Source organism: Siphateles boraxobius, unplaced genomic scaffold (assembly GCF_051911475.1).
Source record: "Siphateles boraxobius isolate OS27281-9 unplaced genomic scaffold, OSU_SipBor_1 19, whole genome shotgun sequence".
Classification (NCBI taxonomy): Eukaryota; Metazoa; Chordata; class Actinopteri; order Cypriniformes; family Leuciscidae; genus Siphateles; species Siphateles boraxobius.
Genome location: NW_027508799.1, coordinates 33,684,497 through 33,701,380, shown reverse-complemented (window position 1 = coordinate 33,701,380; position 16,884 = coordinate 33,684,497). Strand labels below are relative to the sequence as shown.

Genomic DNA, 16,884 nt, shown 5'->3' with positions numbered 1-16,884 from the left:
TACAAAGTACAATGCAAAAAAGCAATGTTTGCATGTTTACTGTTGAGGAAAAATATGCCTATAGGCTACTCGTTACTGGAAAGCTATACAGTATTTAAAAAACAGCTTTGTTACTGAAGCTAGTGGCATGTCTAATTTTAGTAAGCTACTCCCAAACTGGGTTCCAGTAACCCTTTTAGCTTAATAAAAATAACGTCTAGACGAAAAAAAAATTTTCACATGTTGCTAATTTCATACGTAAAGTCAGTTTTCCTCACCCATTCACCACAACTATCCTGATCTCTCATTAGCTGCCGCCAGCACCTCCAACAACCTCCTGACCCGTGTGGAAGCAAACTCTAATTAAAACTAGTAGACTGGAGTCTTTCAGAGCCGTCCAAGCTCTAATTACAGGCCAAATACGAGGCTTCTCTCGTCTGATGGGAAAGGAGTGTTTATTGATTAAACTTGCTGCATTTCTGTGAAAAAATGCTGTTTCTTTTTTCGTGAGCCAAAACCGGAAGTACGCATCACCTTGCTTCCCTCAACAAAATCCCAATAGGATTTTCCATTGGCTTTTGAATTGTTGCATAAAATAAGCTTGGTGACAAACAAAAGCTGAAGAGTTTTTTTCTTTGTAGGATAGTCAACAGTGTTGTAAAAGCGATCCCCGTTCACACAGATCTGCAAAAAACGACTAAAAACGCTGTACTATTCTTACCAGGCAAGTAGTTGGTGATATCACTTTGTAAAGACACTACATGCTTATACACAAGTGCAAGATGTCATCGTTTTCACAAATTCATGTTTTTGTAGCTTACACGGCGACGATAAATGTATCGATTTAAAAACTTGCACTTTCCACTTGCAGCCATTCAAAAGTTTGCGTTTCCACACTCCTAAAATGCTGTTATCTGTCAAATGAGTGGCCAAAAAGTTTTCCGTTTTTAAAATCGTATTATGTCCTGTAAACGAAACCCTCAGTAATTATGTCTGAAAACAGTGTTTCAAACAACTAGGGAATACACAGCCCTGTTTACATATTTATATACAGGGCTACACAGCCATCTAGTGGTTACACAATTGTACTACAGGTGATAAATGGTGCATAATTTAGGGTGCTTTCACACCTGCCTTGTTTAGTTCGGTTGAATCGCACTAGAGTTCGTTTTCCCCCTTGGTGCGGTTCGTTTGGGCAGGTTAGAAAGCAGCAATCGCACTAGGGTGCGCACCAAATGCGGACCAAACAAGCGTACCGAGACCTTCTCGAAGAGGTGGTCTCGGTTCGCTTGCAGACGAACTCTACGAGCGGTTCGTTTGTGGTGAGAACGTGATCCGAGCTCGAACAGACCCAACTGCCAAAGAACGGCGCATTTTTGGACTAAACCAGCTGCCGTAGTCAAACTAAATTATTATTTATAAATGTCAAAAGCGCTCCCTTTAAACCATGACTGACTTACCGCGTTCTGCACTCTCACTAAAATCTCATCATAAACACTGAAGTTGTCCACACTGCATAGTGAATTTCTTATTTATATCGCGTCTAGACTTTGTTGTTTATGGGGGGATTTGCGAAAGGATAAAGCTCGTGCTGATTCTGAACATACATTGTGAGCGAATTCTCCGCATGTCTGCCGGATTTTCCTCTTTGTTTACTTCCGGGAGTTCTGTTGGAATTTTCCCGCACGATAATTCTGACCAATCTAAGTGCAGTTGTGGAAATATGTTCAAGACACATCTGGCCAACGAGTGATGTGGATGTTGTCACGTGACTGCATTTTGGTTCGTTTCATCATCTCATCAACTGATTCGGACCAGAGCAATCAGTGTGGTGTGAAAAGGAACCAAAACGCCTGAAAATGATACAAAGTATAATTTTTCGCCCTTAGTCCGGACCAATTGAACCGAACTACAGGTGTGAAAGCACCCTTAGAGGTAAATATTTAGTACCGTAAAAATACAAAAAATATAGCACATTTCATATGTTTTATAAGTGTTTATTTCTGATTTCTCATGGGCCCCACTGACTGGTTCTTGGTCCCACCTGTGCTTTCCCACTTTCTCTGCTGCAACTCCATTTCATTCTCTCGTTCTGATTTTTTTCCCTCGTTCTCTCCGCTACTTCAGGATTGTGTGTGTGCTCAAGAGGAGCTGAAAGGTATCAGTGCACCGGCTGGCCTTGGGGAATGTGGGAATTAAAGTCGAGGGGTGACGCAAGTGGTCAAGTGAATGGAGATTATGTGCCTCCATCACACTGCAAATAAAACACACTCACACACTTCTTCCTCCCCCTCCTGTGACAAGCTCTCATCTCGTCCCTCCGCATGAATAATTCACTCATATACTCCAAAAGGAAGAGCTATTAAAATTACATGGGGACAGGAGAAGCAGATAAAATATTCGTACCTTTCCTTTCTTCTCGCTGTCCTGTAGCTCAGAGCTCACGATTAAAGCAGTCTGTTTGAGTTTGCTTCACCCTTTTCTTCACATTAGTAAATGACAAGATATCCAGCGGCAGTAAATATCATCTAGGAGAGAACTTTGCATATTGGAAAATGTTCTCATTAGCATATGTTTGAGTGAGAGCCTGTTAAAAAAGCAGGTCAAATATCCCCAAAGCTCTGAAGGAAAATCGAAGGCCTCGTCCGATAGTGTTTAGTCACAGTGAAGCATGGTTTGATAATCAGAGGCAGGTGATGACATTTTCATTCTAGAGATCATGTGATTGGTTAAAAGTTTGGCAAATGGACACACATAGACTAAAAGCTAACTAAATTCATGGAATATTTAAGCATTTTTCATTTTACCTTATTACAGTTGAAGGTAACTCTCAGCAAACTTTACCTGAAAAAAAAAACTGGCATTTTTTTGTTTGTTTTAATCATTTTACATCAAAATGTTACTGATTAACATTCAAGAAATTACTCTCATTTCCTTAATTATAAAAGAAAAGAAAATCATCAAATATGTAAAATCCTGCATTTTCTCATGCAAAATGCCCAAAAAGTAAATCATGATATTTTAATTCCAAATAATGAAGGTATAATTAGATTTTGTTTGTTTTAATCATTTTACATCAAAATGTTACTGATTAACATTCAAGAAATTACTCTCATTTCATGAAGTATAAAAGAAAAGAAAATCATCAAATATGTAAAATCGTGCATTTTCTCGTGCAAAATGCCTAAAAAGTAAATTATGATATTTTAATTCCAAATAATGAAGGTATTATTAAATTTTGTTGAATCTTGTAATAGCACTAAAACAAATAAAACATGAAATCAACACGCAGATCTGTAATATCAAGAGGCCGCTTCTCCATGACTAGCTCAACTCAGGCTTGTGACACAGAGAAAGCTGTATAACTGAAGTGCATTGATGTCTATAGATCTGTGATGCACATTGGCACTGCCGGTGAACATTTCATGCTTTAATTAGACACCGAAGGGCTCCTGAGGGACTCCAGCTCTCAATCTACTACAGCAAATCAACTAGTCACATCTCTCTCTCTCTCTCTCTCTCTCTGTGCTAATGTTTTTTTCTGTGTCTTTTATCAATAATGTCACCAGCCTAATAAAGTGTTCGAGTCTTTCCGATGAGGCAGGGAGGAGTTCAGGCTATCGGTGACGGACACGTCCTCCCATGCTGATCAGAGAGACCGAGAGAGCCGGATGCACTGTCAGGTCACATAAACGCCTGTCGCTGTCACGTATCGCCCCGAATGACGCTGACAAAGAGACGGAGGAGGATCAAGAACGAGACATTATCATTCAGGTGAGGCGAGAGGAAGCTATAGTACTGCAGTGAAGACATCGACCACACCGGAAGTTTTAAAAACATGTGATCATCAGCGAGTGGATCTCTGAGATGGTGTGAGTCCGCGGAGGCGGGGCTCATTTGCATATTCATAGAACCGCAAATACTAAATGAGGCAAGGGTGTCGAGTTACATTGAAGATATTTTAAACACCAGTATAAAAAACTGGACATGAGAACATTTCCATAACTTGATTGGGAATGTTTAAGAACATGTTTTGTTAGCTGGGAAGCTAACTAAATAAACTGACAAGAGGATATTACTGATGTATTGAATAAAACGTGGAGAAAATATCATAAAATCCTCCTGGAGTAAATCATTTGTTCCCTTAAAACTCAAATTTGAACACAGAAATTGCATATTTAAATGTTTTTTTCTTGAAATAATTCTTAATGCCTTAAAATATCTTGAATGTAACTCGACACCCTTGCCTCATTTAGTATACGCGGTTCATTGAATATGCAAATGAGCCCCACCTCCACTCACTCACTCAGCTCAGAGATCCACTCGTTGATCTGATTGGTTACAAGGTCGTTTGTGACGTCAGAAACACCAGTGCTCTTTGGTTCACTGCAGTTTTAAGGAGAAAATACTCAGCAATGCTGTCGACTTATAAATTTGCACATGGTTTGGTTTAAATAATATAAAAAAACACCACATAGACATACAAACTACATTAAAAGCTTGATTTTCACCACAGTGGGACTTTAAGCTAGTATTAAACACAGACCTCATTTCAGGCATTTAACCAAAAACCAGCTGACTTCAGGACGATGGAACCAGAAGTGCTAAAATTATCGTTTCTGGATTTTGGCCTGCAAAAATAAGCAAGTTAAGATAAAGATCGCACACTAGCCCAAATCTTTAACCACTTGGCCACACGATGCTGATGTAAATCGCCTGGAAATCCCACAACAGCAAGAAAAGCAATTAAAAATTTACAGGGGAGAAGTTCTAAGCCTGCTAAAGGATGTGCACGGATTTCAATCCCACACGCCGTGAAGTCTGGCCTGACCCATAAAGCAAAAATGAGAGCACAATTCAGGCTACTCCATCTACAAATCGCCACTCTGTCAATGCAAGAGGTGTTGTTTACCAGTAGTCTCTGAAGAAGCTTCCTGCACTCTCAGTCATTTTCAGCCAGGCACCAGATTTCACACTCATCTGCTTCGTCCCAATGGGCTTTACAGCTAAGACGCTATGCTAGCAGTCAAAACACACTCCAAAGTGCTCTGGATTCACTGCTCCAAATGGACGTCCAAGTACAAACAATGCCGAGCACTTCAACTGTGTGTGCATGCATTTCGTTCTATTATCTATTGCTCATTTGCATGTTTAAAGGAATAGTAATATTTTGGAGGTTTGTAAGGCTCTATTCTGTAAAGCCGCTTTGAAAATAGATGTGTTGTAAAAACCATGGCATTATTTTGATTCAGTCAGAATCAGTATTTTGTGATTATCACTGTAAAAAAAAAAAAATCCTGTTAATTTTTTTTTTTATTATGGTTTTATTATGGCATGGCATATTAGTGCATGTACACAGCAACGGAAAAAAAAAAAAGATTGTTGTCTTATTTTCAGAAAAATATCTAAACTTTCTTACAATAAGAAATATTTACTTGAGTAGCAAAATGACGTGTTTACTTAAAAATAAAGCATAAACATTAAATGACTTTATGATTAAAACAACAACAAATATCTGCCAATGGGGTCAGAAAAATAAAACATGTTTTCCTTATGAATTAACTTTTTTTAATGACCCTATTGGCAGATATTTGTTTCTTGTCTTAAGTATAAACTCACTTAATTTTGTCCAACTAAAACATTTAATGAACAATACATAAATGTATTTTTTGCTAACATTTTAAGAATATTATTAAAAACCATAAAACTTGTAAAGAACCTTCTATTAATGTTACTGGAAGAACGTTTGTTGATAACTTTGAGAGAACCTTGCCAGACCGATCCCTGTTAGCTGGATGCCAGCTTGAAAATGTATGAGCTGTCATGAAATTCACCTTGATTATTTAATTTCATAGCCAAAAACCACATATTGACAACCTTTGAGTGTTGTGACCTTTGCTAGGAAGGAAATTTAAAGACTGGGCTTGAACTTTACCCGTATAAACCTGTGTTATACTGTGTGTGTGTGTGTGTGTGTGTGTGTGTGTGTGTGTGTGTGTGTGTGTGTGTGTGTGTGTGTGTGTGTGTGTGTGTGTGTGTGGTTCTGTCTAATGAGCTCGCTGTCTGTTTTGTGCTCTGAGTCCATTATCACACTCTTAATTCTCCTCATGGAGGAAATCAACGGTTGGAATTGTAAAGTGGCACCCATGGCCTCTCGCCCACGCGTCCTCGCTCTCATCCTCACGAGGTTTCCACCTCCACCAAAGTATCTGAGAGCCGACGCTCTTCAACCTGAACCCGTGTGCCGCGGGCAGCGTCTGAGAACGAGGCCCCTGAGGGCCGACGAGTACATGTATCTGAGACTGTGGTTATGACGTTAAAGAGGTACTTCACCACCGGCAAAATGCGCTTTCAGTAAAACTTGGCTGCCTATGCAGTAGAAAGGTGGAAAAAAAACTGCTACCTGACTAGAGAAAACAGAGGAAAAGGGCTGTTGTCTTTCCTCTTGCCAAATAGGTAGGAAAACTTCAACACCCATAATGCACTGGGCATGTTGCCATCCAAGGCCACGCCCACTAGTCGGTATGGATACGCTTATCAGAGTCAAATACCACCTTGCTTTAGTAGACAAGGCAAGTTTATTTATAAAGCAAATTTCATAAACAAAGGTAATTCTAAGTGCTGTACATAAAAGGAAACAAATACATAGGAATAAAAATAGAATGCATATGAAATAAAAATAACAAAAGGATGGAAGAGTCAGAGTTTCACAGCTGTTTGTTTTACTTTGAGATTTTCCCATGTTGATTGAACTGTGCGCGTGGTGTTTTCTTTGAGCCTAAATAAGGACGTCTCCGTTACATCTGATTTTTCACCTAAAATCGTCCAGGAAGAGCTCTAGGACTGGCCCACCTGTAGGAAATACTCCTCAGCAAACTTTTATTTGTTAGACTTGTATTGTTCACGGGTGCAAGAATTCAAAGAGTAAGTGTTTAGCGGGAGCGAGTTATGGAAATGATTCCAGTGAAGGATCCAGTGTGTTGTAGGCAGAGACTAAAGGCCCCAACGTATCATAAATACGGAGCGAACGCCTCAACGGAAATGATAAAAAAACTCTGTGTTAGACAAAGTACGATACAATTTTCAGTGATAACCCTTAACTTACAACAATTGTTTAGTTAATAACCCTCTGCTGATCCGACTGTCCGTGGGCGGGGATACACAAATATGGAAGTATCTACTGTATAGTTTAACGAAAGCCCTGGAGCTGTCAAATGTTTTGCTGACAAATAAACGTGAATTTCTCGGTCCAGGAAACATGGAGAACGAGTAAACATTGTTCATTTACATATACTAAACAAAGCAGGTCGAAAAATGCAAAGTTAGACTTTAAATTCTGCACAACAGTAGCTAAATAGCTATTATAGTTTACTGATTTACAAATTTTTGAATATTGAGAAAATAATCAAATGCTATTTGTAAAGTACACTGGATTATTCAAAAATAGGCATTAGCTACCACATGCTTATGCACATTTTCTCATTTAATTTGCAGGAAAACCACTATAGCATGTCATAAAACACAGGCTTTCAGCCGTGCACAGATGCGCTTTCTGTTCCAGCCAAGAAGATGCAATTTAATAGATTTAGGAAGGTGCAAAGGTTTATTGGCCTCATGCGTCGATGCCAATGATTTTCAGTGCGCAAGCAAACACATCTGCTGAAATTAACTTAAGAGGGCTGGTTCAATAACAGAAGAAAAAAAAACTTTATGAAAATGCCAACTTCATTACACAATCCATTATAGCGCAGTGCCAGGCGTGTGATTTAAGCCGTGGCGCATTTCGGGGTCTAAATAAGCCACTGATTCTGACCTTTCCACGAACACGCAGAGACTAACAATAACGCTCTTGCTGACTCAACCCAACATAATGTGCATCTGTTGCTTAATTACATTTTAATCTAAATGTTGTCTTTCTGGAGTAATGAAGCACAAAATCGTTTCATAATTCACGGGCTGTGCGACACATTAGTCTTTCTCTTTAACTTCAAACTGAGATGCAGAGCGAATTTATAAAAAAAAAACATTTACACTCGCCAATTTAGCTCTCAGCGTGAATGCGACGTGATTTTACCTTTGTTCCCTTTTACATCAAGGCAAAACCTAAAGTAAAAGCCACTGTGACTGAATGGACAGGGCTACATGTTGCTACTGGATAAACAAGTAATCTCAATGCCTGTGGCTTGTAATTGAATCAGGCTTTCAGAAGTACAAAGGTTGGTATGTTTCAACACAATTATGATGGACGCTCTATTGATCAGCCGCATTTTGCACATCGCCGTCAAAAACCACACAGACCCCTTTTGCTCACAGCTAAAATCAAAAGCTGAAACCAGAAGCGAGTCATAAAAGTCATATATTTGTCTGCAAAATATGCAATCTGCTATTTGCAAAAACTGTGCAATAATGTTAGTATGTGAATGTGTTCACATGCACAGCATAACTATTACTCATTAAAACGTTTAAAAGTAAAGCAAACCAACAAAAACATTTTTCCTTCTTTGCCTTAAAATCCACAAAAATCATCCACAAAAAAGGATGTTGTTTACATCAGATAACATGCAAAAAGCTGTTGAGAACAGGATTTTTGTTGTAACAGGATTTTGCATTACAAATAAATGAATGCTACACTCAGAACAAAATCATTATTATTCAAGTCTATCTTGAAAGCGTTTCTGGGAAAAAGTTCAGTCTGAATGCACAATGAACGCTGAGTGTTGGGGCCTGAACTCATGAATATGCATGTCAATTGTTTGACAATGAATGTAATATTGCTACAGCAAATATTGTTAAATAAATAAGAACAGACAGCAGTGAAACGACGTCGCACTCGCGAGGTTCATCAAAGCCAAAACAACATCTTAATTAACAACCAAACCCACCGTCCCACCAGCACCGGTGGCAGAGGAGTGAAGCGATCCGTCCCAACAAGTATTTCTTGTTGATAAGGCAATCCTAAAATGCAGTGCAAAAGGCAGTAAAATTGTGATAATTACGGTAAGAAAAATAGTTTTAAATAAAACTACAAAAATTTTGTTTAAAATTACAAAAACTACAATTTTACTCAATATATTTAGCTAATTACTTAGCCTGTTAATGTCTTAGCATCTGTTAATGTAGCATTTAAAAAACGTTTTTCTAACATTACCATTAAGTAGTGAAAACGTTGTTTCTGAATGTTCTCTGAATGTTCAAAACGTCCAGTTTTTTTAAACATGCAAAGGAAACATTTTATCATTCTGCGAACATTATGGAACGTTACTTTTGAATGTTCTCTGAACATTCCGAAACAAGTCGTAACATTTAAGAAACGTTCCATGAACAAAAAACATTCCATGTATAAATGTATAAATAACATTTTTGTGCAAAGGTTTTGAGAATAGTATAACAGATTACATTAGAACAAGCGTTAAATTAACGTTACTGGAAGATTATTTGTACATAACTTAAAGAGGACCTTCCCGGTTAGCTGGGAGGCAGTAGAGAGCAAGTCACTACATCTTACAGTGCATATATTACACAACAGCATTATGCATGTAAGAGCCCTTCCTCTTTCACTCTGCCAAACACGACTGGAGGCTCTTCATAGCTCTCAGAAATCTCCTGAGGTACGACCGCACCTGCAGGGTTGCCCTGATAAATCACCTCCCCAATGAAATGCATCTGAATTGCACCTGCAGTGCGCTGGGACCGTCTGAGGAATGGAAATCAGGGGGACTAACAGCTTGTGGCCGTCCTCTCGGTGGGCATCCTAATGCTGTGGCGATTACCTAAACAGGAGATCTGACGGGGAACTCCATATGTCCCATTCAGAATCACTATGCGCTGGCATGAACCCCTGTTCACAGTGATGCAGGCTCTCTCAGTGGTTGAGAATTTCTCATAAAGCAAGTGGTTTCAATGTTTAAACTTAACATCAGTGTATTTCAAATGTGCTGTTTAAAGTCTCATGAAACCCACACCTCAGCACGGGTCAGTTTTCACCATCATTTTGGAGAGTAGGCATGAAAAGTAGCCTTTTATTTACATTTATCAACTATTTCATCCAATTACTAATGAGGAAAAGCTCAAAATCTCAATCTACAACAATGCACAAGTATGCAAAGTAATGAGCTATTTTTATTTGAACTCTGTTTCAAAAATACACACAAGCACGCTTTCAAATTTTTAGTAAGTTTGAGACTTCCACATCATTGATCTTTAGATAATTGGTCTGATCTTTTGACGCGCTCACAATGCCGTTTGTGCAGCCAAGTGTCAGACTGCATCTATAGTTTCAAATGATCCACAGATCATAACTCAAGCCAATATACATTTGCAGCCAATGCTTCTGAAAAACAGAAAAGGTATAAAAATGATGCACTGCTGATGTATAGGAATACTAACACTCACCAATTTCGCATTAGTAACTACCTAATAATAACAGCGTTTTGTAGGCCTTTAAATGTCCATGACCTGTTCGCAAAAAAAAACATGCATTTCTGTTGAGAAAAACACATACGCAGCCAAATACATATTTACATGCAGGGCACCCAAGACAAGTCTCTTCTAATCATGTTTAAAGTGATTGCTTCCTGATATCAAAGTCTGGCAGCTGACTTGGTGTTACAGAAAAAGATCTGCGCTTGCAATATGGGACATGCGTCATTTAGTGCGGATGGGTCGTTCGGCACAGCGTGTCTACATCAATCAGTCAAATCATGGTCAGCTAATGAGTGTGGAATAAACAGCGGAGTTTCATTAACAGTGTGTCGTTATTTGGCACAGGACGGCCGTGAGTTGTTCCTATGACAACTACAATGAGCAGTCGGCCAGAAGTGTTATTTAGACTGCTTATTAAACATGACCGTGTTAAAATCTATTGTTGTCAAGAGGCCACTTGAAGCACTGTCTACAGACACGTATACACCTCTTTACGGGAGATGGTTTATGCAATCTATTCCAACTCCTAGAGGCGTTGTTCTTCTAGAAAAGACTGCATTGTAACAGGTTGTCACTGCTGAACTTTAGCTGTTTACATACATAAATAATGACAGCGAAAGAGCCCCCTGGTTCGCTTAGTTTCCACCGACAAGCATAGCAAAACGCCGGAGTTTATTTCACTGTCGCATTTGGCCAGAAACATCATCTTTCTGCTGTACATTTAGACTACAATAGAGTTGGGGCGGTATCATTCTCCCAAATCATCCCGCCTTGAGATTCTTCCAGGCCACTCTCTGTCACATCATATTACAAACAACTGTAGTTTGAGTTATGTGAGGTCACCCGTGGTTATGAAGACCTTGTCTGCTTCATAGAACAACTGAAAAGGACTTAGAAGTAAACAGGCAGAAACTTATCCAAAGAGTGTACATACAAGAGAGGATACAATGGCCATGGATTGCCTCGTGTGCCATTTTTACCAACAAGCCTTCTGGCTCCCAATCTAGATTGTTAACCACTATGCTATCATATAACCACCATTCACAACAACTACAGACTCTGGCCTCTTTCCCAGGAACCTCAAACAGCCTCGTAATGTTGGCAAATGTGATGTAGACACATACGTCCCGACATTAGGGCCTGGTATTGTATTTTCAAATGCCCAACCCTGATTGTTAACAACTACACTACATTAACAACACACTACGCCTAATGTCCAGCCTCTAGAAAGGAAAAACTAGACTTCTTATGTGAAGCTGCTAACAGCCTCATAATGATGGCAAATATGAGACACATCTGCCATGATGACCCCAACAATTTTGTTTAACTTGGAAAATATGGGCTAGTCTCAATTGTAGGTTTTCACCAACGCTATCTCACGCCCGATTCATACGTATTTTACAAGGTAGCTAATTCGTACGACCTCACTAGTATGAATTAGTACGATCTGTCTAAACCCAAGGTTTAGGGGCGGGGTCAGGGTTAGGTCATTCGTATTAATTCATACGATTTGGGCAACTCGTAAAATACATATGATTGGGCAAAAATCATACGAATTCGTACGAAATAGCCACGTCGTAAAATAAGTATGAATTGAGATACAGGTTTTTTTTTTACAGATTCCCTTTAGCCATCCCCAGATTGTTAACCACTACGATGAATATTCACAACAGCTACAGACTCTGTCTCATTCCCAGGCCCAAGACAGGACCTCTTATGTGACCCTGCTTACCTCAAATACCTTCATAATTTTGGCAAACATGATGGAGACACATCTGCCGTCATGACCCCAATAATTTGATCAAACTTGGCAAATACTGGCTGGTCTAAATTGTAGGTTTCGACCTACACCTTTTAACCACTACACTGTACTATAACCATCATTCACAACAGTTACAGACTACACCCTACTCCCAGGCCCCAGAAAGGCAAGGTTAGACCTCTTATGTGTCCCTGCTTACCTCAAATACCTTCATAATGTTGGCAAACATGATGAAGACATAATGACCCAAGTATTTGTCAAACTTGGCAAATATGTTCTGGGGCCAGTTTCACAAAGTTATTTTAGACCGGTCTATAGTGTTGGACAAGTCTACAATTTGCTCATAGACTAGTCTAATGCAAGTTAGACTGTTTCATAAAAATAAAGACTGACTTAATTTAGACCAAAAAATTAGACACCTTAACCCCGGGCTAACTCAGGTCAAAGACTCTGTTACCTTGGCAACCAGGAGTAACAATCAGTTACATTACAAACAGACAAAAGAAAAGGGGAAATGGCTTATAATTTGTGGTTTTCTGACGACGTTATGGAGAGAGCTATGAGAAGGGAAATGGTTTTAGGATATTTCCTCTTAAATATTTCTTTTTTGGCATCTTGTACAATGTTTTTGTATCTTTTCTGTACGTCTTTAAAGCTCCGCTCAACGGTCGGATTAACGCTGTTAACTGTCGTAGCAATCTTTTTCCAAATTAAACATTTCTTCTTGTTACTACATTCTCCGCTAAATTTCCCATTAAAATGTCCTGGTAACTGTTATACTCCTCCAACAAACACATATTTTCCGCTGGGGTAAACTGCACTGAGCGGTTGAATGCGCTTGAACTCGATCCGCCATGTTTTTTGTTTTGAAAAGTGTCTTATTTTACCTAGAATGCATTGCAGTGTAGTCCTACTTAAGATAGTCAGAGTCTTAAGTGCTTTGTGCAACGGTCTGATTTAGATGTCTATCTGAAGTCTGACTATCTACTATATCTAAGCCATAGTCAAAGTCTATCTTTGTGAAACCGGCCCCTGGTCTTGATAGGTTTTAGTCGACTCCCAGTCCAGATTATTGCTCACTATACTATACTATGACTACAAGCTTCAGGATACTACCCACACTCCCACACCTCAGAAAGGCATGGTTAGATCCTTGGCAATTATGGGTTGGACTTGACATCTGTCATCGACAACAACTACAGTTTGCTTCCCTCTCCCAATCCCCATAAGAACAAGGTGAGCTTAACTCACCTTAAAGAGCCTCAAGATGTTGGCGACCATGATGGAGACTGAGCTGGCGGCTGCACCAATGACTCCGACGATTTTATCGGGCTTGGCAAATATGGGCTGGTCTCCATTAGCACAGCGTACATCCGAGCCATCACGCTCAATGAGAGCTTGTACAAAAGTAAGCGACTGCTCCAGGGCGTAGGTGTCCCGTGAGCAGGTGTCCAGGATTCGGGCGCCCAGCGTCACGTTGGGTAGCAGCTCTGGGTCTTTGTTGATAAGGTCGATGGCAAACAGCATTGCCTCCAGTCTGTGAATACCCTTCTCCTTCTTTAACTCACCGCAGGGAATGCCACGCTCACCCCGGGAGTGAACCGGGAACAGGCCACCCAGGATAATGTCCCCATCCAGGCGGATGGAGTGGGCGTATTCAATGGGTGGCGTCTCCAACTTCTGGAGAGAGACTGGTAACCAGTAGCAGAGGAAGAAGAGGAGCTGGAACTGAGTCCGAATTAAGCGTACAAGATCCATATCCACAGGGATGTTGGGGTCAGTGTGAGAAAGTGTAGGGTTTAATTTCCAGGTAATGGGATTGAGGACTAACGGGGAAGCAGGTGGACAGGAACATCCATTCCCATTTCAAAGCTGAAGTCGAGCATCTTGATCATTTAGGCTACGGGAACGTCTCACGGGGGACAAACGCCTGGTGTGCATGTCATGTTACTGGAAGCAGGTGACATAAGAAGATGCGAAAGACGTCAGTGCCGCCAAAACTCTCACATCTTCAGAAGCATCTAAATAAAAGAAAACATTGTGTGAGGGGCTGCACAAAGAGAAATCAAACATGAATCAGACACGAGCAACAAAGCAAACTCATCAAACACACGGACATCTTGACAGAAAGGAAATTACATCACAGTCATTTTGAGCTCAGTGTGGTCTTTCATTTCTGCCTCACTGAATAAACAACAAAATCAAGGCCTCTTCCCTCACATTTGCATAGGCAACCAAAGACATTCGCAGGGAGAGGAAATGTGTCTATTTGCGGACAATAAAGCTGCCGGGTTGATTGTTACACTTCAGCTTGTGGATTTGAGAGTAATCAAGGTTATAACAGATAGATCTTCACAACAGTTTTTTGTTTTGTTTTGTTTTTTGTCAGAATGCACATATTTAGAAATTTGGGGAAATTAAGATATCCAGTAATTATTTTGATGTTAATGTTTAATTATTATAAACTAAAACATATTTTTTCTTTAAATAATTTTTAATAATAATAATAATATCAGTACAGTCACCAATATATTGTGTGTTCTTAAAAATGTAGGGTGATTTCAAACAGAAAGGATATATATATACAGTCAAACCAAAAATGGTCAAAAATCCTCACTTACATAAACTATAGTGTCCTGCACCCACTAGTAAAAAAAAATATAAAAATTTATGGTGTCTGAATAATTTTTTATTGGACTGTATATATACACACCACACTAGGCTCCAAAACCAAGGTAGTTAATTTACACTGTTGTTGGCGCACATCAAACACCTAAAACATTACAGAGAGTCGAGACAGAGAGAGCCTCTCGTGAAACACCTCCACATCTCCACTAGAATGAAGAGCCATCCTTTGATTACGCGTAGTTACGCACAGAGAGAGAGAGAGAGAGAGAGAGAGAGAGAGAGAGAGAGAGAGAGAGAGAGAGACACACACACGCTGCGCAATCTGCCGCCTCCGTGCGCCAAGAGCATCACTCCACACCGTAAAGGAAGTCTGCACACTTCTCAATGGGATTGTGCTCTCCTGGTGAGCCACTAATGCCACTGAAATCCCACACACTAACCCCGACACTGTGGAAAGATCCCTTATTATTCCTGGATTTTACTGTGAACTTTAGAATAGATTACCTTCGAACATTCGAAATGTTCTCTTTTAGAACAATGACTACGTTCTAATTGCTTCTCTAGTTCTGACGCTGTATTGTGATATTCTATTTTATTTTCTGTTCTGTTCTTTTCTATATGCCCTGTTTTTCTTCTCTATTCATCTTTGGGTAAGACCAGTGCGCATTCGATTGAAAATGCATTTGCATATACGATGGTCTATGCATAAGTGGATTTGTTTCAGCCTAATATTCTTCTAGTGTGCACGAATTAATCTCTATATGGGAGCTCAGGTCTTCCCTCTCTTCTGTCGTTTTTTCAGACACAGATGGAGTTATTACCCTGACAGTCGCAGTGTGTCCCATTTCTCTTTTTAATTTACACGAATCAGTATGTGTCAAGCAGAACCATCTTCTGCAGGAGGTGCCATTATATTTCCATCAGGAGAACCTGTCTCGTAGGAATCCGGAGCTCTCTCTCTCTCTCTCTCTCTCTCTCTCTCTCTCTCTCTCTCTCTCTCTCTCTCAACTGTAGTTGAAAAAAATACAATCGTGTGCAATTGAGAGTTTTGAGTCTGTTAATGCAATTCATGAGAAAGACACGAGACATTATAAATTTCACATTAAGCTCTCACATTTCTGATTCATTTCTATATTTATAACAAACATCTTGTGTATGAATCAGCATGCATGCGTGTGCATTTACGCACATTCCGTCAATGCAATGCAATGATTCACACACACTCTGCATTCTCCTGCATTTCTATACATCCAATGTCTCAATAAAAGCGCAACTATTGCGTCTAAAACAATAAAGTGCTGTTAAGTGACCATTGTCATCTTAAAAACAACTGAGCTAAACAGAAACAACTGCAACATTCCTGTAGGTCTCAGTAACACAACACAAGTTATCAATTTGATCACTGACAGTTTTCGCGCTCAAAAGATTTCCATGATCAACATTCCAAACAAAATGATGAGCAGATCATATTTTTTCCTAGATTATTATACTTGCCGTATAAAAGCAGTATTTTAGAACATACTAAGACGGAAGTGCAGTAGATGTGAGATCTTACCTTCTTTCTGCCCTCAGATGGTGGTTTGTGGTGCTGAAATGAACAGCGCATCACCAAAACCCTCCCAGTGAATGTGCCTCTCTCTCTCTCTCTCTCTCTCTCTCTCTCTCTCTCTCTCTCTCTCTCTCTCTCTCTCTCTCTCTCTCTCTCTCTCTCTCTCTCTCTCACACACACACACACATCACATGCAGTCTTAAATGAAGCATGCTCTCATTTCAGAAGGAAAATGCACAGGATTGTTTCATCGGAACGATTAAGGAAACACCCACTCTTGTGCACACAAACAAATAGATGCAGAAGTGCAGAAATAGTTGAAGAAATGTTAAGAAAGATTCTTACGTTATTTTGGATTGACTTGAAATAAATATAATTTCTATCTACAGGAACTGCATTAACACGCATTTCAGTTTTTAATGTCAATATTATAATGTCTGGTGTCATCTAACGCATTATTTTTGGAAATACTCTAAATTACTCTAGTTCAATGTATTGATTTAATCAGTGTGAATGCAAACAAGTAGCCCAGTTTCAAACTCTC

At 39.6% G+C, this 16,884-nt stretch overlaps 1 protein-coding gene across 2 annotated transcripts in view; it reads right to left on the bottom strand.

The window, feature by feature from the left end:
• The window catches only part of grm8a (glutamate receptor, metabotropic 8a), a 241,508-nt gene extending 224,998 nt beyond the window's left edge, over nt 1-16,510 (bottom strand). The window contains exons 1-2 of one of the 2 annotated variants that reach the window (XM_077235156.1): nt 16,347-16,510; nt 13,415-14,184 (exon numbers count right to left, since the gene is read on the bottom strand). In XM_077235156.1, coding sequence (XP_077091271.1) covers nt 13,415-13,921 — 507 coding nt within the window. In that variant the 5' untranslated portion in view covers nt 13,922-14,184; nt 16,347-16,510. The remainder of the gene's footprint in view (nt 1-13,414; nt 14,185-16,346) is intronic. The other variant, XM_077235157.1, reaches the window with a different exon arrangement.
• Between the last annotated feature and the right edge of the window lie 374 nt (nt 16,511-16,884).